This window comes from Lissotriton vulgaris, chromosome 3_1, assembly GCF_964263255.1.
Source record: "Lissotriton vulgaris chromosome 3_1, aLisVul1.2, whole genome shotgun sequence".
Taxonomy (NCBI): domain Eukaryota; kingdom Metazoa; phylum Chordata; class Amphibia; order Caudata; family Salamandridae; genus Lissotriton; species Lissotriton vulgaris.
In genome coordinates this window covers 116,748,788-116,770,978 of record NC_141689.1, presented here as the reverse complement: position 1 = coordinate 116,770,978, position 22,191 = coordinate 116,748,788, and the positions used below count along the sequence as shown (strand labels likewise).

At 48.0% G+C, this 22,191-nt stretch overlaps 1 protein-coding gene across 11 annotated transcripts in view; it reads left to right on the top strand.

Annotated features, from left to right (window-relative positions):
• DCTN1 (dynactin subunit 1) overlaps window positions 1-22,191 on the top strand; it is a 624,416-nt gene that overhangs the window by 444,256 nt on the left and 157,969 nt on the right. For all 11 annotated transcript variants that reach the window (XM_086960179.1, XM_086960178.1, XM_086960174.1 and 8 more), the window contains 2 exons: window positions 5,315-5,483; window positions 21,426-21,494. In XM_086960179.1, the coding sequence (XP_086816305.1) occupies window positions 5,315-5,483; window positions 21,426-21,494 (238 nt within the window). The remainder of the gene's footprint in view (window positions 1-5,314; window positions 5,484-21,425; window positions 21,495-22,191) is intronic.

The window sequence follows — 22,191 nt, the reverse complement described above, 5'->3', positions numbered from 1 at the left end:
TTCGTCGCGAGTGGAGTTGCGGTCTATTGTACGCCTTTTCCGCCTATACCACTTCTGCCCAGAGTGCTGAAGAAGATCAGGCGCGACCGGGCCCAAGTCATCCTTGTGGCTCCGGACTGGGCACGAAGATACTGGTATCCCGAGCTACTCAGCATGTCAGTCGATCGCCCGATTCGTCTGCCTCTTCAGGAGTCCTTCTGTCGCAGCAGCAGGGGACGGTCCTCCACCTGAACCTGTCCAGCCTCCACCACCATGCGTGGAGTTTGAGCGGCGACAGTTGAGGCCATTTGACTTGCCTCCTGAAGTCTGTTATGTTGTTCTGGCAGCCTGGCGTCCCTCCACAAAATCGGTATACGCCTGCAGATGGAACAAATTTGTGGCATGGTGCACAGCAAAGTCTGTGGATTCCCTCTCTGCCCCTCTTTCTGAGCTTCTCCTCTTTTTTCTTTCTCTTGCCCAGCAGGGCTCTGCTCTGGGCACTATCAAGGGCTACCTTTCTGCCATTTCCGCCTACTTAAGGCTACCTGATCAGCCCTCTTTGTTCAAGTCCCCCGTTGTAAATAGGTTCTTGAAGGGCATCACTCATGTTTCCTCCTGTCCCTTTTGTGATGCCGCAGTGGGACTTGAACCTTGTTCTAACTTATCTGGTGTGCGCTACTTTTGAGCCACTTCATAACTGTCCTCTTTGTCTTCTCACTCTTAAGACTGCATTCCTGGTTGCCATCACCTCAGCCAGGAGAGTGAGTGAGCTACAGGCCCTTTCTTCATAACCTCCTTTCCTTTCTGTCCATCCAGACAAGGTTGTGTTGCGGACGCGACCCTCTTTCCTGCCCAAGGTAGTCACACCCTTCCACATCTGACAGTCCTTCACCTTGCCCACCTTCTGCCTGCCTCCGCATCCCTCCAAAGAGGAAGAGAGGCTCCACTGTCTGGACCCAAAACGTGCGCTTTCATATGATCTGGATCGCACCCGTCAGTTCCGGGTGGATGACCAACTCTTTGTTGGTTACGTGGCCGCTAAGAAGGGTCGGGCGGTGCACAAACGAACCATCTCTCGGTGAGTCGTATTGTGCATCAAGATTTGCTACTCTTTGGCGAGGAAGGAGCCTCCAGTTGGGCTGAGGGCCCATTCCACTTGGGCCACGGCGGCTACTACTGCCCTCGGTCGGAGAGTCCCCTTGCAGGACATCTGTCAGACAGCTACGTGGGCCTCGCTGCACACGTTCGCAAGTCCCTTCTGCCTGGACAGCCAAGTCCGGAGAGATGGCTTCTTTGGCCGTTCCGTTCTACAGGACTTTCTGGTGTGATCTTCGTTCGCAGACCCACCACCGGGGTTGGTATTGCTGGGGTATCTATTCTAAGGTAAGGAATCTAACTAACGTGTTTCTTTCAAATGAACAAGTTACTTACCTTCGGTAAATATATATCTGTAAGAAACATTAGTTAGTTAGATTCCTTACCGCCCCACTCATCCGCCCCACTCATCCTCCCTGTTCTGCGAACCGATATCTAGGGTTAAGGTCTTCCCTTTCAGGGCCCTAGTTTCTTGGCACCAGTGTCGGTTTTTATCATGGCTCTGCGTTTCTGGCGTGGAAAAGCTGTGTATAAGAACTAACGTCCAAAAGGGGGTGGTGATGGACGGAGCATCTGAACCAATCAAACACTCCCACCCAGTCAACAGATCTGGGTTTAATCCATCACCGTTCTTTAGCCCACTCTGCCACCTCAGTTCAGACATGGCCATATGCAAATCAGTCTGCCCGGTATGCCCAATTGAGGCAGTGAAATGGTAAATACATTTTGGCAGGATGTGTGTTCAATGGGCAAGATAAAAGGAATCATGGAGCCCAGAATGTTGTACTGATGCAGTGTTGTCTTTGTGTTATATGTTCCCTCAGGTAATAAGTCAGGCATGAAGTGTGGTGAAAACTGACCCTCGCCCTGAAGAAATTGCCAGAAATTTAACACGCAATGAAACATATTGGCCCTTTATGGATATAGTAGGCAACAGTGTCTTTTAATGTGAGCAGACCCACGGCAACAATAAAGTAGGATAGTTAGAGGGGGTCTAGCTCGTTTTTAACTTGAATAAAGTGGTTTCAAAGCAGTAGGTTCCACTTCATTAGTTAGGGGTCAGACACAGTGAGTACTAGGGAGGTAGATCCTAGCACTCATGTTATAAGGATTTTTTATTTTCACGACTGGCTTAACTAGTCTTTCACAGTTTTCGCACAATTTTTGTTATGGTATGGTAGTGCTGATGATGAGAACCTGAGCCCACTAGTGAGAACCTACTAGTGGACTCTCATTGTGTTACTTCCGTAAGGCATTCCATACCTGTTAACTATTTTTTCATTTACTTTTTCATTCTTTCCACAATTTTATAGAACTGTTTATTACATCATACAATGGATTGTACACAAGGGGAACTGAATTAAAGTGACAAAATAGAACAGGGATTCTCGGCAGTAGACAGTATATAGAGAACTGCTAAGATAGCACACAAAATTGTGATAGCTAAGGGCACTTGGAAATCCAAATTAGACTCTTGGACCACAGCCTTTTGTGAACCCATCAGACTCTGATACTCTATCCTGGTCTCAGGTAAGGCTCATAACTAACTTGGAATGGTTTCAGACAATACTGCTTATGATCCTTGAGGATGAATTTCATCAACCATATGCAGGAGACAAATGGTATAAGTACCTTCAGCTTGCCAGTGGACTGGATACTTCGCCACACGCTGCGATCATTTCACCTCCAAGCCCTGTCAATTATGCATTTCATTAGAATCCTTTCATGATATAGACCCTAAATATTTTTCTTCCCAAATGCCAGAGGCACACACCTGCGATCTGTTTCCTCGCATAATCTTGTGATTCCCTGGTTTAAGAGATCTTTCTGGGGTAGTAAAAGTTTTGTAGTCTGCACAGCCAGTCTATGGAACTCTTTGAACCTCAAAAGCGCCTCTTATGTATTGACATTTAGGGAAACACTGAAAACCTGACTCTTCAACCAATAGAAACCTGATCTCATCTGTGAGATTTACCAGGTCACTTGTTTTCTTTCCTTTGGCTAACACCTTGACGCCCTCTGGTAGTAGAGCGCTTTAAAAATCATTTTTTTCTTCATTTCAATCAAAGAAGAAAGCTCCTCTTTTGCAATGGTCATGTGAAGGACAGCCGGGATTCTTGACCTCCAGCTGCTAAGTTTGGAGGTGAAGACTAATGTTTTTACGAAGGAGCTTCAGCCTGGGCAAACCAATACTGAGACCCTGCCGTTTATGAAAGCCCTTGCAAACAGTCTTCTCTAGTCTTAAGCAAAACCCTGTACCAGAACTCTATTGAACAGACAGATAGCCCTTTATCGTCCAGCCTCTGGTGATCAATACTCTTTGACTTTGCATGACTGAGTGAGTAGTCAAGCAGTCATCAAATAGCAAAGTTAACCCCAATGCTTTCCCTAACAGTCCTCCGGATAGTGGGGTCAAGGGACATTGAAACCTCTGGAAAGCATATGTTTTTTTTCAACAAATTTGGCACTATGTTCTGTTAATGCCAGTTGCCTCTTGGGCCCTTTCGGACTCTGTTGCACAAGTCATACCCTGTGTCTTGATGACGTGCGTCCTGTCCTCAAGGAAGTTATGTAGGTTGGATGTGACATGGTTAAATTAACAGCCACTGTGCATTAGATACCATAAATTGCCTATGCAGACCAAATGTCCCCAGTGTAGCTTTTGAAGCACGCCTGGAGGAGGTCCATGGGCTTCTCAGACAATGTTCAGTCTATGTTCCTTGGATATGCCTTCCGATGACACTCACCTTTTTGGTGAGAATGTGGATTTATCCTTTGAGTGCCTTAAGGATAGCAGGGTCAGGACATGAACTTTGGGCCTGTCTGCTACTCCATGTCAGTCTCGCCTTATGTTTCATCCCATCTGACTACGGTAGGGGCTTCCAGTATCGCCATCCAGCAAACCCAGCAGCCTTTTCATTGGCAAGGCGGTGGTACTACAGACCACGTGGACAACAGGGGCAGCATGCATCACTATCTTTCACCCCTCCTGCTGCTGCAGTCTGAACTTCTCTAGTGTATCCTTTTAGGAACACAGACACTGTTTTGGAGGCAGGATCATTTTTTTCTGCCAGGGGATAACTTCATACAAGGAAGTCCTACAGATTGTCCAATGGGATTGCACACCATCATTTCTTTTCCCCTCTGGCACCTTACCCCACCCACAAATTGGCTGACGGAAAACAATCTGTCCCCCTTGCTGCAAGAAGTGCAGGTCCTTCTGGCCAAAGGAGCCACAAAGAGGTTGCTGGCATCAGAAGTAGGACTTGGCTGTTACTCCATCTATTTTCTGGTGTTGGTAAAAGGCAGAGGCCTTCGTCATGTCAGGGGCCTCTCCATGCCTTCGTATAGAATGACAATTATAAGTTGGCCGTGGGTGTCCACAAACGTTATGGCTCTGGTTCCAAAACTTCTTTGCAGGTCAGTGGTTCTAATCTTCCTCTTCGACCAGGAATGGCAGTTGAAAATGGGTTCGCTCCAGGCAGTCGTCACAAACCTCCAGACTATGGCAAACTTCATTTCATTGGGGTTGATTCAAGGCACTGAATTAGCAATGTGGAAATGTATCCACAGGTTCTGCAATCATTGCTGTCTACAGCCTGATGGAACAGATGATGCATGTGCGTACGTGGTATTAGGAAAGCGTGAACCAAAAGGCTGCAGAGTGCTGTGTGGATGATGCCATTGTAGGTTAACCCATGCCTATATGAACTGCCAGTAGATGCACCACACTTGTTAAATATTCTGTGCACTCTGAGCACAATGTTGAAGGCAGAAGAGCGTTTGCTTGAATAGAAATGCATGCACGTCACCACAAATTCTAGGTATAGGCTTTATTATCCAGAAGAAAAAGCAACATTGTGCTAATTATATTTACATTCTGTCTGATGTACTAGTGCTTGACATTGATCTTGAGATTTTGCTTTGGCGTAGATAGAAACTTGTTGCGTTAACCTGCTCTGCTGGGACACTGCTCCCGGTGCGGTGCTATAAAAGAAGTGAATCCACAGAAGATAATCTTGAAGATCCTTATGGTCAGGAAAGCAACTTCTTTCTGAGTGCATCTTGAAATCATGGGCCTATAGGCTGCAGCCATTATCTTGGTCTGTTTCTTCAGCCTCCTATCTTATTTCTTTTTAAAGACTTATAACACTGGTTTCTTGAATGAGTTATTCCCTTTTGTAAAATGATGAGCTGAGAGAGATTACTTTCATGTTCCTTTATTCTCCCCTCTCTCCAGAGCCATGAATAAATGTAATGTGGAGGTGTATAAGAAGGTTGGAATGCTTTATCCTGAGATGAGCGTTCATGAGCGCTCCCTGGATTTTCTGATCGAGCTGCTACACAAGGATCAACTGGATGAGACGGTCAACGTGGAGCCATTGACAAAGGCCATTAAATACTATCAGGTACAGCAAAAGGACGTACAGTGGAAAACGTCAGTGTCAAATAATGACTGTTGCATCAGTTATTTAAAAAAAATAATAGATGTATTTGCAAAGCTTTTATCAGGTCTTTAAGCTCCATGTGTGATTTGATCTGCAGAGGAAACGGAGAAGATTCGGAATGGGTTTTCGTTCAGTTTTCAATAGTAATTCATTCAACGTCAATTTGCATCTAAACAATTAGATGTAATTAGTACATTCTAATGTATACTTTACCTCTGCGGAATTCCTTTAGAACATAGTCCAGCCACCATACTGGGGACCCAAATGTATTTTGCCTCTCACCATGACAGGGCATGCTCTGTGTCAAACAGGTGGGAGGACACACCAGGTGTAATTACTTCGGAGCAAGTCCATCGGTCAACCTAGTATTTTCAACTTCAACTTCAAAAATTCTTTATTTCGGCCGTTCTGGCCATGGCCATGAAAGAGTACAGAAATAAAACATGATAGAGGGAGATTATGTTCAGAATTCATTTACATAGACACAGTAGATCATAAAATTCATTGGCGGTATATTAAACATCTTTGCATTGGAAAAAAGTTCAAAGTATTTAGTCCTTAACATTCGATATCAATTAATAGGCGCCGCTTGGCCCACATGGCTAGCAAATACCTAGAAAGTGGAAATACAATAGAACTTGATGTGTCCGTTTTTAGTATTCTAAAGGGAGGTAGACCGTTTTTAAAACCCACATTTTTACAAAGAGGTACCAGCCAATACTTCCTGGATTTACTGTAAGCTGGACAGAATAAGAGCACACGAAGTTCATCCTCTACGTCACAGCTACATCCTGGACACAACTTATTGGTAGAGGCTGACCATTTACTTGTAAATGCTTTTAGGGGTAAAGTGCCATATCTCCATAGTATAAAGAGTTTCCTAGCTAAAATCGGGAAAACAACGTCCATAAAATCCTCAAAGAAATAAGAATTTTTAAAGGCTAAAAAGGAATTAGTCAGGGTGCCAACATTGGGGGCGCAGACAGCAGAATTCAATTTCTTATCTTTAAAAATCCTAGTAAGGGACTTACGCGAAACCTCGGGACAGCCCCTTTCCGGATTGTCCCACATGGCAGGTACACCTAATCTTAAAAATTCATGTTTTATGAACGCCAGCCAGGGGATTTTTCCTACACTACTATAACTTAGTATCTGCTTCAGCTCTTGCCTATAATTTAGCAGATCTGGCGTTGTCCATAGCCTACATTAAAACCTGAGGGGCTTTAATGCTATCTCGTCCTGTAGGTCTCAGTCCCAAGTCTAACCTTAGGGGGAGGAGCGGGGTACTTTGAGGTAGTGTCAGCAACTGCCTAATACATTTTGTTTCTATTTTATCGATTGCCGACCCACACAAATGCCCCCACAGCTCCCCGCCATAAAGAGCTGCAGCCCTTGCTTTGGTCTTATAAATCTCCAGGGCTGGGCTCACTGGCTTGAATGTCTATGTGCTAGAGACTTTGAGAATACCACCCGCCAACGGTGCCAATTTCATTTGCAATTTAACTTGTTGGGGTCCCCAAAACAGATTTTCATGCGGTGTAACGCCAAGATACTGGAAGGTTGTGACCCTTTCCAACCTCACACTGCCCAGGGTCGGGTTCGGACGAGTGGATGCCAGAGGATTAAATATAATAAATGTTGTTTTGGCGGCGTTTATCTCAAGACCACGGCATTGACCGAAGTCCCCAAAGCCATTCAATATGCGTTGAATCCTCATAGGGGACTTGGAAAGCAGGAGGGTATCATCGGCGAACATAATCGCAGGAACCCTCCTGCCTGCCAACCTTGGCGCGTCGTTGTTGGGGACATTGCCCAGATGTGACACCATTTACGTAGAGGCAAAACCGGGTCGGTGCCAGAACACAGCCCTGCCTCACCCCTCTGCCGACTGGAAACCTTGGTGACAACGCCCCAGTTCGAGGCATGTGGGCTGCTGAATTCATATCTGTGTATAGTTCGCCGCCTAGTGTTGGGTCCAGATGATTGCACATTGTTGTCCTGGAAGAGTCTTCGAAGTATCACGAGATAGGTGGCTCCTCCCCTGGACTACAGTGCGCATGAGCATCGACTCCATCCTCAGATTGTTTTTTTCTGCCATTGGGTTCGGATGTCTTTAATTCCCTCTTGTCGGAATCGATAGAAAAACTTTCTAAGACCAAAAGGTCTTTAGTCTTTACCGTCGGTTTTGTTCTTGCGTTCGGCTTTACTCTTCTAGCTCGGCTCCGAGCCGGTTTCTGTACTTCCGCGTGCTCTCGGCACGGAAGGCCTAGTCGACGCTCCAGACTTATCGACCATCCATTATGGACCGAAGTCCATTCAAGAGATGTCCAGTCTGTAACTCTAAGTACCCCCACATCGACGTCCACCCGTTGTGCAACAAGTGTCTGTCGCCGGACCACGATGAGGCCAAATGTATGGCCTGTTCACGCTGCAGGTCCAAGAAGACGCTTAAGCTTCAAGCTGCGCGCCTGGAGGCCCAGCAATCTGCTTCGGCGCCTGCGGACATTTTCGATGCTGGGGATGTCGAGGAAGAATTTATCCAGGACGTCTCGGAATCAAACCCCGCGTCGGACGTCGAAGAAGACTACGACGCTGATGCTGAGGTGTTCGAAAGCGAAGAAGTTGTCGAGGAGGTAAGAGACGACGACTGGGCCCTCGGGGCCATGGAGGATAGCTCGGATGAGGAGCTCCCTCAAACTGACTCTGGGGCCGTGCCTATCTATAAGGCCCAGGTCGAGGGATTGCCTTCAGGCCTTACCCAAGACCTCGATATGGGTTCCACGGCCCCGCCTTCGGGCCCGGCCACGGACATTGTTACAGAGCCGCTCCCGGCCAAACCGAAAGTGAAACCTACGGTCTCGACGCCAGATACTGCGCAGGTATCGAAACCGAAAGTGCACATCGCATTAGTCGGATCGAGGACTTCTGAGGCTTCGGCGCCGAAGAAGCCGAAGATGGCGGTCGAGCCGAAAGGCCAAGTCAAGGGCGTCGAGACAAAGTCCGCCGCGCCGAAGACTAAGGTGAAGCTGGTCGATACGGGCGCGTCGGCGCCGAGACTGGTCGACGCCGGCAAGGGCCTTGTCGACCCGAAGAAAGCTGTCGACGATCCAAAGGAAACCTTCAGTGAGCCGAAGAAGCGACTCGATGACCCGAAGGTCCTCTCTGCCCCGCATCCACATGACAAGGCCAGGGGCGCTGCGCCCCGTGGTTCAACTCCGAAAGTGACCTTGAAGGACTCGACTCCGAAGGTGGCCTCGAAAGACTCCGCTGAACCGGCGCATCCATTCGCCGTGTTCACAAAGAAGGTCACAGATTCCCTGCAGCGCATCAGGGACGGCACCGCGGTGGTCGAACCAAAGGACCCTCCGCCTGCGAAGCCTGTGGAGAAACCAGTTAAGGCGTCCACGCCGATCCTCTTTACCTTGCCGACTAAGACGGCGCCGAAGGCTTTCGCTCCGAAGGCAGTGGCCGGCGTGCCCGAAAAGGTCTCCTCGGCGCCGAAGGCGTCGTCGGTGGTCCACGGCCCACGGCCTCGACAACCTGCGGAGGATGAGCGTCAGGAGCACTACATCGACGCCGAAACGGGCAGGCTTTCCCTTCTGATGCCGAAAATCACCCCAGAACCCCAACTGGAGTCTTACAAGATCCCTCTCAAGAAGAAGACGGACTTTGCTTGCTCTCCTGTCTTGGTGGAACCTCTTTCACCACAAACTCATGATGTGTCGCCCACTTACTCAGATGTGGACGCTGGTGAGGGTGATGAGGAGGATGAATGCAGTTATCCAGTCTATACAGACCCTGAGGATACCAATGAGCCCTGGGTGGTGACCCTGGGGACCCTCCTTCAGGACAAGACCCTCAACTCTTTTCTGCAAAAACTTCTCCTACTGAAGACTCTGCTGCTTTCCATGCCCTCATTGAACGGGCTGCTAACAATCACAATGTCCAGCTGCATGCTGACCCTGTGGATGTGGATTTCCTCTTTGACACTTTTTCAGTATCGGAAAAGACTGTAAAAACTCTGCCTATGCTCAAAGGTGTTTTGAAGCATGCTGCTGAGATCTTCAAGGAACCTACCAGGGCAAGGGTGATAAACCCTAGAATTGACAAAAAATACAGGTCGGCGCCTACCGATCCGACCTCCATTAAAGGACAATTGTCTCTGGACTCCCTTGTCGTCTCGAATTCCCGGAAGAGGGCCAATTCTCAGACTACGGGTGATGCTCCTCCCCCAGACAAAGAATCCAAAGTCTTTGAGGCTTCGGGGAAGAGGGTAGCAGCTCAGGCAGCCAATATATGGTGCATCTCCAACACACAAGCGCTACTAGCACGCTATGACAGGGCACACTACAATACACTAGAGACCCTGTTGCAACACCTGCCTGATCAATACAAAGAAGGGGCTGAGATGCTGATCCAAGAGGGGAAGCTAATCTCCAACGCTTCCATTAAGTGCGCTCTGGGTGCAGCCGATACCGCTGCACGAGCTATAAACACCAGTGTTATGCTTCGGAGACATGCCTGGCTGAGAATCTCTGGATTTAAGCCAGACATCCAAACCACCATCCTGAACCAAACAGTTAACCCAGATCACCTGTTTGGCAAAGAAGTTGACACCACCCTAGAAAAAATGAAAAAGGACACGGACACTGCAAAATCCATGGGTGCCTTACAGTCCCAGCAGTTTCGGGGTGGGTCCTTTCGTCGCTCCAACACTAGAGGCGTCTCAAGGAGCTTTCCCAATCCACTCAATTCTACAAAAGCAACACTCAGACTACTTATGCCAACAAGAGTCGAGGTGGATATCGCGGCAACAGCGCAAAGGGCAGAGGACGTGGCAACAACAACTCCAGGTCCTCTACCACCAGCAAACGGTGACGCCTTGTCGCTGCCCCCCGACCACAGAACACCGGTCGGGGGGAGACTCCAGCAGTTCCTGCCCGTCTGGAAGTCCATCACCACGGACAGGTGGGTCAGAAAACTTAGCCAATACGGTTACTGTCTGGAGTTAACATCCACTCCACCCAACATGCCCCCAAGACACCGTCCTATGTCGGATGAGCACTTGCACTTATTGCAGCAGGAGGTCACCGTCATGCTGCAGAAAGGGGCAATAGAGCTCGTGCCTATGCAGGAGAGAGGCACAGGGGTCTACTCCCTGTACTTCCTAATACCAAAGAAGGACGGGTCCCTCAGGCCCATTCTAGACCTCAGGCCCCAGAATTACTACATCCTGTCGGAGCACTTCCATATGCTGACCCTGCAGCAGGTGCTCCCGCTGCTCCGGCAGGGGGACTTTCTCGCAACCTTAGACCTGAAGGATGCGTACTTTCACATTCCACTGCACCCTTCACACAGGAAATACCTCAGGTTCACCATCCAAAACCAGCACTACCAATTCAAGGTTTTGCCCTTCAGTGTCACCACGGCACCCAGGGTATTTACAAAGTGCCTGGCAACAGTGGCGGCACATCTCAGGAGACGAAACATCCACGTCTACCCCTATCTGGACGACTGGCTCATCCAAGCGAAGTCAGCCCAGCAGTGTGCCGCACACGTGTCCCACACCATTCACCTCCTGCACGATCTGGGATTCTCACTGAATTACCCAAAATCCCACCTCCAGCCCGCCCACATACGGCAGTATCTGGGTGCGACCATAGACACTCTGGCGGCCACAGCACAGCCAAATTCAGTGGGAGTCAGCAGCATTCAATCGCTGATCCAAAAATTCAGACCTCAACACTCTCTTCCAGCAAGAGTGTTCATGCAGTTGATAGGCATGATGGCCTCCTGCATTTCCATAGTCCCGCACGTGAGGCTACATATGCGTCCGCTTCAGGAGTGCTTAGCTCGTCAGTGGACCCAGGCTCACGGGCAGTTGAAAGACCTAGTGTTGGTGAGCGGTCGGGCATACAACTCTGCATTGGTGGAATCCACGAAACCTTTGCAAGGGCCGACTGTTCCAAGAGCCTGTGCCACAGATCATCCTGACAACGGACGCCTCTCTCTATGGATGGGGAGCTCATGTACTCCAGTGGCACGAAGTCAAACGCGAACCAAAGGTCCACAAACACCATGAAGAGGCTGCCACCCTCAATCTTTGCCGTTTTCCAATACAGTAGCATTAGGCGAAAGATTTGGTCCATGGTGGAGGTGTTCCTCCTGAACCCCGCTTGAAGAGGACTTAAGATTTCATGTTCCTTCATCCAAGCCAACAGGCGAGCCAAAACGAGCCGCGCAAAGATTTTTTGCGGGACGTCAAGGAGGCTGATGGGCCTATAGTTGACTGGGAGCAGAGGAGAACCCTTCTTGTAAATCGGGACTATCTCTGCTCCCAGCCAAGTACAGGGAACCTCCATGCCTCTCAGGATTGCATTAAACACAATCTGCAGGTAAGCGCTCCAAATCCTGGTTGATGCCTAAAAAGGTCTCCTGGGAGTTTGTCAAGTCCCGGTGCCTTTCCCACTGCAAGTTTCCCTATCACGCGAGACACCTCCTCCAAAGTGAACTCTAGCACCTTGTGCTGACCATTTAGAACTACGGGTACCGGCATACTATCCGTGGCAGGTTCGTCTGAATATAGGGCTTTAAAATTAGATTCCCACACTAAAGCGTCAATGTTAGGTTCTATAGCAGATTTTGGTTCCCCTGAACCTGTACTAACTAAAGACCAAAATCTGCGTGCATCCCTTAAGTCCAGAGCAGTGGTTAAGTTAGACCACCTTTCCAAGTCCCACTCTTTCTTTGCGTGAGCCTTTACCTCTTTGTAGCACAGTCTCAGTTCACGAATTTTGGGTTTATTACTCCCAGACTTAACCACCATAACCAGCACGGACTTAGCCTTTCTGCAAGCTGAGTTGTACCAGGATGAAACTGGTGCTTTTTTCCTCCTCATCGGAACCTGGGGATTAAAAACCTCTGCTAGACTAGAGACTAAATCAGAGTGGAGGGACCATAATGTTCCGTTAAAATCTGAGGGTGAGGCTTGAGTGATTAGAGTATCAACCTCCAAAAATCGAGGGAGGATTAGGTTATATAATTTAGCTAATTCATCTTGGGATTCTGCTATTTTGCCCCACTTTACCCAGCGTCTATGGTTTGAAATTGTCATCCCATCACCTAGATCAGCCATGTCTGTATTTGGAATTTCCATTGGTCCTGGAAAAACCATCTCCAGGCATAATGCATAATCACTACCAGCCCTAGGGATTACCCTGAAATCAATGACCTTAGGGCACATCCTTGTTTCGACCATGATGTAGTCGAGACGAGATTCTTGACTCCTCTTGTCAAAAGTGCACATCGATGGAGTATCGGACGGTGTGCGCCCGTTACAGGCCCTTAAAGAATTATTTAAAGTAAGGGCCGTCATCTGGATCACTAGGGGAGACCATGACTTGGGACGTGGGGATTGGCATGGTGGAGTGGCCCAATAATCATCCTCGCCCATAAGTGCGCCTTCACTCATCCCCAGGAGGGGCTCATAATGGCAGTTCACATACCCAGCCACCAAAAGATGACAATCGCTGGACAATGTACTCAGAAACTGAGAACTCATCAATGGTGGTCGATTTGGAAGCCAAGCTAACTGGACGTGAATAAACATTCACAATGGCTGGTATTAGAAGGTGGTTCGGACACGGTGCCGCCCGGATTTTTAGCTTTTTGAGCACCTAATTGTTGTGCTTTTACTGTGGGGGAGCCTCATAATCTGGGACTCATCCACAGTGAACTCATAATGAAGGAGACTGCATGGAGATTTTACTGGTGTACGCCTGGCTTGACTAGGCCGCTGCGCAGCAGCTGGAGTATGGGACACTGTGCTGGTTACATGAAGACACGGGTGTACATGCGTGTGCACACGTGTAGGAGCTGCGTAGGGGAGATTCCTAGCGTGCGCAGTCCAGGAGCAGCTACAGAGTGAATGGTGTGGCAGGACTTATGCAGAATTGGGTGGTGACATGGAATAGGCTTTATACCTTGGGAAGGAACATGCCAGGGAAAGTCAGTGTGTTTTATTGTGTTTTCACTTCATTATTCCCCTATGGGGATGTGGGGGCCATGGCTAAAATAACTTCCACAAAGCCTACAGATTCCAGACACGCACTAATGTAGTTTGTAGCAGATGTGAAAATGAGTATTCTGCTAAGTCCAAAGTCCTATTTGTACTGCTTTTGGGTCGTCCAGAAATGTCATGTTTCTCTGAGTCCCTGGCTGGGGTCTGGCCATGGCAGGTTGGATTAATGACCTTTCCTCCCAGAGCGAAGAACTTTCCTCCAAGGAGAAAAGATAGTTGGAGCTAAAAGCCAATCCTTCAACTGCTGTCGCTGGGTGCCAGGCACCAGGTTGCCTCATGTGAAGGCAGTGAGGGGGAAGGAGTTGGGTTTCAGAGGCCATGTGGCCAGAGACACTGGACGACGCCATGTTTGAACAACCCAGAGGCTGGACAAGGAGGAGGTAGCAGGGGCAGGGAAGTGATGTGTCGCTGTTTGATAGGACCCAAAGAGACTTTTTGCCAGCCCCCTACTCAACTTTTAAAAAGTACTTGCACTGGAAGAGAAGCTCTCTGGGGTGTGGTCTGCGGCGGCGAAAGGTGCTGGAGCCTGCTGCAATGGGCAGTTGGAAGGAGAACACCCCTGACTGCCCCCCAGGCCCCTAACAGCGCCAGAAGAAGAGCCCAGGACCGGTGCGCTGTAGAAGAGGCTTCTGCACAGGGAGAGGAGCAGGAGGAGAGCCAGGCGAATGGCTGGCGCAGGGAGCAAGTGCAGACCGCTCCCTGCAGAATGCACCCTCTTGGAGACCCGGAGGGTGAAGGAGAATTCTTGCTCCTGGCGGTGCCCCCAGTCACTGGGAGCAGAGACGGAAATGGGGCAGATCGGACCTCCAGGGGTTGAGATATGGCCACCAGAAGGTGAGCGACCTTTGACTTGTGGCCCCCTGATGGCGACGCGGGTGAGGCTCTGCCGCCGGTCTAAAAAAGGTGGTGGGTCAGGTCCCAGGGACTGCCTTCCAACGTGGAGCGACTGCAGGGGTCCTGAGTGGGACCGGGGCCCCGAACAAGGAAGGAGGAGCCAGGGGCCCGGGTGGGACCGGGCCCCCGACCAAAGCACGGAGCGGCCGGGTGTGGGCTCCCCGCGTCGCATACCCTTACCCCGGGGGTCCGGGTGGGACCGGGCCCCCCACCGAGGCCGGGAAAAGCGGCGAAGCGCCAGCGCGGCTCTCCCCGGAGCAGCGGGAGAGCCGCTCATCGAATATGCGGCCCAGCCCATAATACCTTGCAGGCCTGGACCGGCCTGCAAGGGCTAACAGTGTGTTCTTTGCCTGTGGGGTCCCCAGGAGGACAGGGTCCCCACCACACGAGTGTAAAGGTGCCGGGGGAGCTGCAGGAGCTACAGTCTCCCCCCGCGTAAAGATGACAAGTCACCCTAGGTGTCCTAGGGATTTAAAAAGAATAACCCCTCCAGGGCTCAACCTGCCTTTAACACCTTCTGGGCTGGAACTTTTGTTCTTCAGCTGCGGGTGTTTTGATAATTGCATCGAGAAGTGAAGGACTGAGTGGGGGATGTCTGGAGAAGGGCATCCCCTGGAGGTGAAAAGTGTAATTGCATCGAAAGGCATTGATTGATGGTTATTTCTTTTCAAGAGACTGATGTTCTAGCTGAAGTATTGGTTTAAGGTGATGTCATTAGCAAATTGGATTTAAGGGACTAGACATTCCTGCTAGGGTGTCTGACTGGAGATACTTAAACCTGTGATTGTATCTGTGACGCCTTTAGGGGCTGTAATTGCAATGCATTCTAAATGTGCTGAGTACTGTCATTCTAAAGTGTGCTTAAACATGCATTCTTGCTGCTGCGCTTAGGTGAAGACCCCAGACTGTTAGCCCTTAAGATGAAGAGGTGCATACTGTATGGTCAGTAGGGGATGCTCAGTCAGGGTCATGTGTCACCAAGGCAGGTGTAGCCTGTTTAATTCTTGTTGAGGTTAGGGGGGGGGGGGGGGAAAGGGTGAGGGGTTGCCACTGGGGTGATGCCAGTGTGCAGGGCCCTCGCTCCAGTTTAAGACCAATTCACTGCATTGGGGGCAAGATGATGTGCATACGTGGGAGTGGTGGAACTAGACCCTACCCCCCCCCCTGCGGGAGGGGTGGAGATGTTATGCAATGTCACAAAGTAATTCCAACAGCTTTTGTATATTTGTAGTTTGGTGTATAGTATTGAGTGGTGTGTGTGTTTAATAAATGTACTCTTACTTTTATAGAGCAAAGTACAGACTGGACAATCAATTATTGTGTTATTTTTGCACACCTGCCAATGGCGATTACTAGCCACACCACCTCCCTTGAGTAAGCCTCAGACTGCTCTGCAACGCTACCCTCAGAGTCAGGCGCTGCCCTAGGGTGTTTGGTTCCCAGTGAAGGACAAATGTGTCATGTTATTTGTGCAGGCATCACAGATGCTGCCTCGTTTTCCAACAGCTAGTTTAAAAGAATTTGACCATTTCAGAACTATGCACTGAACGTCTTCAAAATATGTGACCAAGTTCTCAGCCATACAGCCCAAGTGAAGACTGACCCAGATGGCAAGGCCACCTGACGGTCGTCCTTTCCCTCCCCACCTTGCAGGTACATGGAATGAGGCAAATCCTAACGTGTCCGTCCCTCGCCCAGGTCTCTTGGAAGAGACAAATTTCGTTTTGATCCACCAGGGACCCCCACTCTGTACAATTTAATTTATGCGTTAGGCCTGCCACATTCCACGATATTATTGTCATGGACTTCAATTTAATAGCATTATTTGCGATGGTATCACTACCCAGTGGCGCTTCACCTATGGCTGCATGAGGGGACAGCACAAAGTTGGGCAGCACTGTACTCCCCAATCCATGATCGCCAGTTATCGCGTTAGGCCCCTGGATATAGGTATGAGGATCTAAGGCAGGACTAGAAGGTCGACAGCTAGACGACTCCACAACTCCATCAGATTTAACAATGGTCCTGGTTTGGGTAATGCAAAAAGCTTCCACCTTGCTATGATGTAGTCAATCCACCCTTTCCAAGCTGTTGAACCTATTGTGGATAGGTAAATAACGGTTGGTCGCCCCTGCCATCCCCTATCCACCCTTCCACCACGACAGTGCGTTACTAGGGACCAATCACCTCCACGGTCTAACAATTCAATTGAAGGATAGAAATATGATAAAGGGTGGGATAGTTGTCCCAGTACTGTTGTAGCTCCAGTTACAAATATGCTCCACAGTACGGGGATCTTTAAAATTTACCAACAGTCGCCTGTAATAGATTTAGGGCTATGACCCACCCAGGAGAGCTTACGCACCATCAATATTTCACTAGTAATATGAGGGTAGTGGTCTATTATTGTTAAGCCAGTGTGTCACTTTATTTTTTAGGGACTTGAACGATTCCTGGCCGGGGTTACTTATTTCAGGAATCCCTGTCAGAACTAGCAGATATGGACTACTTTCAGGAGGTAAATCAATTCTAGGGGCACCCTGAGATACTGCCCACTTTCTTTTGGTTTTGCTGTGGTTAGTGTAATACTCCTACTCGGGGTGTTGGTGCATACGGGCAAGGCATCAGCAGATTTTAGGATTGATGTTTTAGTAACATCTGAAATAGATGGCACTGCGGGAAAAAGGGGATTTTGTATTACAGACCCATCGAACACAGTATTCATTAAAGCATTGCCCAGACATGAACCATTAGCTTTGTATTGTCCGCAATACCCTGTATAACTAGCTTGAGCTCGGAGAGCTGCTGCTCGATGCACCCGAGTCTCTTCTATCGGTCCAAGTGAGGATCGCAAAAGTGCACCTAGTTTTGTAAACAAGGGGTCCTCTGCCACCATTGTGCTGCTGGTAATCTGAGCCACATCTGCAAGAGTTGTCCCTGGGTTCAATACAGGCGGTGGCCCATATCTAGTCAAATCATTCAAAGCGGTAGACCCCGTATTATCCGATGTTATATCAATATCACCCAAGCCTTTTGCGAGTTTAGACTTCCTGCCACCAGCAGCAGACGCGGCGGCCCGCTTTCTCTTGGGTTTTGCGGCCTCACGTCTCTCCCGGGGGTGTCGGGTAATAGATTTCTCTGGAGAACTAGCCGGGATTGGAGCATCAATGATCACTGTAGCCTCCGATGATTGTTAACGGGCAATTGGTGAGGTATGCTCATACTCCTGGGAAGTAGGTGGGGTATGTAAAGATACTGGGGCGAGAGTTATGTTGGCACGGCTATCGTGCTTGGGTGTACAATCATTTGCAAAATGGCCCATAGAAGAACGTTTAGCGATGGCGAGATCTTGTGACACCCGGCGCTCCATTAGAGTTATCCCCTGGTCAATGACTGAGTTAGCTCTAGTTATGAAATTGTCCAAAGTTCCTGTTAAATGACCTCTAGCAAACAGAGTTTGTTCCTCGTTTCGCGTGCAGCCATACTACTACTTAAAATCTTCGCCCACAACAGTACTTGCAGCAAATCCAGGCGATGAATATGTGTTATAGAACCGACGAAAGAGGGATGGCCCATTCCGGTCTCTCTCTGTCTAGAACGGGCTAAAACGGGCCCGCCCTTGGCCCGGGTTTCGCACGGCGCGCGCCCGCGCGCATTCCGTGCAGCGGAAGGAGTGATCGGATAAATACCTGCAGGCAGAGGGCTGGAGCAAAACGGGAAGAGGACACAGCTGTGAGTAAACCGATCTGCTGGTCCTCGCAGTCCCAAGTTCTTTCAATCCCCAAATGTCCAAACCAAGTCAAACTGCTGCGAGCACGAGCAGTATTTGAGCTGCAGGTAGAGGGCGGGAGCAAAACGGGAAGAGGACACAGCTGTGAGTAAACCGGGCTGCTGGTCCTCGCAGTCCCGAGTTCTTTAAATCCCCAAATGTCCAAACCAAGGCCGACTGCTGCGAGCGGCACCTAGTATTTTAATTCTATTTTGTTATGGTTTTCCTTTAAAAATTGATTGAAATTTTGTGTTAAGTTGCCAAAGATTATATTAAAAACACTATTGACGGGTAGATGTGGTATTTGTGGCTCAGTAGGACGTACAAGTCTGAACATTCTGCATAACAAAAAATGATACAGTAGTGCATGCCAAAGAGATATGGGCTACCCCTGGAAAACTAGAGAATCCTGTCACTTAGATAACTATCTTACATTTAGGGTTTTATACTTGCTGACCACATGATTTGAGCGAGACCAACTTGGCTGACACAGTTGGGCAAACAGAAGCAATTGGCTTCCCATGCCCACAATTGTACACTTCCTATGTGTAGATGCTGAAAAAGGACACTAGAAAACTTGTAGAAGCCTCATAGTAAATTGTTTCCCCTTTAAGATGTGGGTTGTTTTTGTGAGTCCTTTTTCAATGCCTTTGATACCTGGTGTTTGAATATCGGTTGAGAACTTTACACCTCCAATGGTAACAGTTCCTTTTTTTCCATGCCACCAATTCCGATCCAAAGCATCAGGGATCAGCATACACATTTTATTTGCCTTAGTTCTCATTTGCCTGCATTTGGAGCTTCTCGTCCTAATTTCTTTTTCTGTTGGTTGATCCAGCGATTGACTCCTTTCTGGTCTTTAATCAGGTGGTGGAGAATCTATTTGGATTTTGAAATTCTCTTATTAACCTTCTGCTTCTCACACAAGAGAGAGGTAGATTGAAGTATTTGAGGAGTAAGGGGGAATGCTGCTTTCATACTATGCAAAGACTGAGCTACTGAGTAAAGCCCTTATTCTTGAACTGTTCCCGGTACACATATGGGAGTAAGAGGAGCATCTGAACATGGCAGCTATTGAGTCAAGAAGAGTAGAAACCTTTTTCAAGGGATTCAAAGGCCCAGCTACAGCAGTGTGAGTGTCTACACATTGGGGAGGGTCTCTAGCTTTGTCAGCCCACCCCATGTTTGTGCAGAGGTCAGGAGTGAAGAGGTTTCAACCTCCAGCTGAACAACATTGTCGAAACAGTAGAACTCTGACTGGGGTGGATAGCTTCATTCTGCGTGGGCTTCCTCTGCAACTTGCCTCTCATCGTGTCTCCCTATTGAGCACTGCTACCCTTTGTCATGGGTTTTGGGAGAGGAGATGGTGCTCATTATTGTTTTCACTTATCAAGTCTACAATGTATGGATGGGGCTCTCTGGCAGTTGGAGATGTGGCTTAGATGCGAGAGCTGCTGACTAGATACCTCTGGACCTAGGTTTTAGTCTTCCTTGGTACTTTCATTATTAAAAGGCATTATAAAAGGTAAAGCCTATTGGCTTAGTCAGCATTTCTTTACCTCAGCCTTACCCCCTTCCTGTACCCTAACCCGTATCTAATGCACTAACCACTTGACTTAAATCTATACATTTTCAAAATAATTCTATTAATGTATTTCCTTTAATTTTCAGTGTGACTGTTTTTCCTCCAGTTGGGTTTTCTATAGATTAGATTCCTTAAATGCGGGTTCTCTGTTTCAATATTCCATCAAACCATGTACTACATTTCCTTATTGATCAGATCTGGCTCATCCACATCTATGAACTACACCGCTCCTCATTCTGAAAAACAACCTATAAACGTCCATACAAACGGGAGGCTCAAGCATAGTTTGTTGGTTTGCCATGTACACATAAGCTTTCTTGGATTAATGTCGGGGGTCGGGCAGTGGCTCTTCTTCCATTTCAATCTGCCTTTTCTAACATATGGGATGATGTTCCTCAAGGATCTGCCATCAGTCCGATTTTGTTTAATATATATCTGAGCCCATTGAGTGACCTAATTTGGGTTCACATTGTGAATGTAGTCAATAATGCTGATGACACCTAAATGATCTTATCCTTGGATTGAACTCAGTCGAACGCCTTGGATAACTTTCATGCCAGTATGCTTGATACTGCACAGTGGCTACGGAATAACTTTATACAGTTTAGTTTGGATAAGACCGAAATCTTATACTGTACAGGTGGGAAGGTCCCTCCACCCCTCCTTCATAACTTCTGACCCCTTGCAACTTCTACTCCTCTGGCTCCGACTAAAACGGCGCAAAATTTGGGAGTCACATTTAGCGCCAACCTGTCTTTGGAGACGCAAGTGAATAAAACGGTGGGATGTTGCTTTAGTCTGATGAGAGCTCTGAGAAAGATCCTCCCGTTGTTTCCTAACTCGGCCAGAGCCTTAATAGTATGAGGCATTATTTTAAGCAGACTTGATTACTGCAATACCCTACGGGACTCTTCTGCATCACGGTGGTTAGCCGAGCTACATTAGCACCCAGTGCTGCAAAGAATACACTTCAATTCTCTATGTATAGTGTTCAGGACTTTGCACAGATCTGGCCCTAAGCCTCTACAGAAGAAACTGGTTTGGTACACTCCCACTCTGAGACTCCGCTCCTCTTCTGCTTGTTTGGCGAAGGTCTCTAGTTTCAGCAAGGTTAGAAAGGGAGGGCTTTTAGCCTTGCTGCTGCGAGGCTATGGAACAAGCTACCACTTGAAATAAGACAATGCAACACCTTGTCTCTGTTTAGGAAAAGGATTAAAACGTGTCTGTTTCCCAGAAAATGATCTCTTGTTTCTAAGTGCTGTCTAATCGGTCTCTCCCTCTTCATGTTATGTTGGGTTGTGTCTTGTACCACAGCGCCAGGGTACCCGTAGGGTGTTTATTGCGCTTTATTAATGCTATAAAAATAAATACAAAAATAAAATGTTATTTACATGGATACAGAACATTCTCTACCATCCTGAAGTTCATTCCTCAAACCTGAATAATTTAATAAGGAAGTGAACAAACGTCCTCTGCAAATCTTTATTCCTAGTTACTGTAGCTCTCTTCAGTGTTACCGAGGTGACAATGGGTGCAACATACTTTAACACATTCTATTTCTTCCTTTTTTTGTAGCACTTGTACAGCATACACTTGGCTGAACAAACAGAAGACTGTACGATGCAGCTGTCAGACCATATTAAGGTGAGATCTGCTTCCCTCTCTTTCCCATTTGATGTGCTTCTACCTAAACTACAGGCGCTCACGCCATGCGTAAGCAACTTTCACTTTTGGCTTTATTTTAATGGATCAGCCAGTGCACTACTCTTTTGAGCATGAAAACTGGCCTTTTGGAGTGTGATACAATGCTATAGTTTGCTAAGGCAGTGTATGGTTAGAATCTGCTCTCAATCCTTCATTGTACATTATTTTGTGTATTATTCAATATTTTGGTAATAAAGGTAAAGACTCATCAGATTGTAACTTTTCAGGTTGCTGCAGTTGTTCCACCCCCCCGCCACCCGCCGAAGACAAGCAGTCACCTGCACCACTGTTCTTGTATCAAGTCTGTAATGCACACCGTGTATTGGCCTTGTTATATCCTCCATCTTGGTTGATACACTGCGGACCCTGCACGGCCATCGGAAGTATCCTCCTTAGTGATTATTTGAGAACTGTAGCACACTCTCAGCGTATCCGTTACTATCACAATGACGCCCGGATTCCTCTCTCCACTTAAATCTCCTGTGGAACTATGTTTGAGAATGTGTTCCTTTACTAGTTAAAATAAGATACTGCTTCTTAATGAAAAGAAGTGGATTAAGTGAATCTTCATCTTAAAAAAAAAAAAAAGAGCGAGAGATTTAAATAGTGAATTGTACTTTCACCGTTGGTTTGTCGG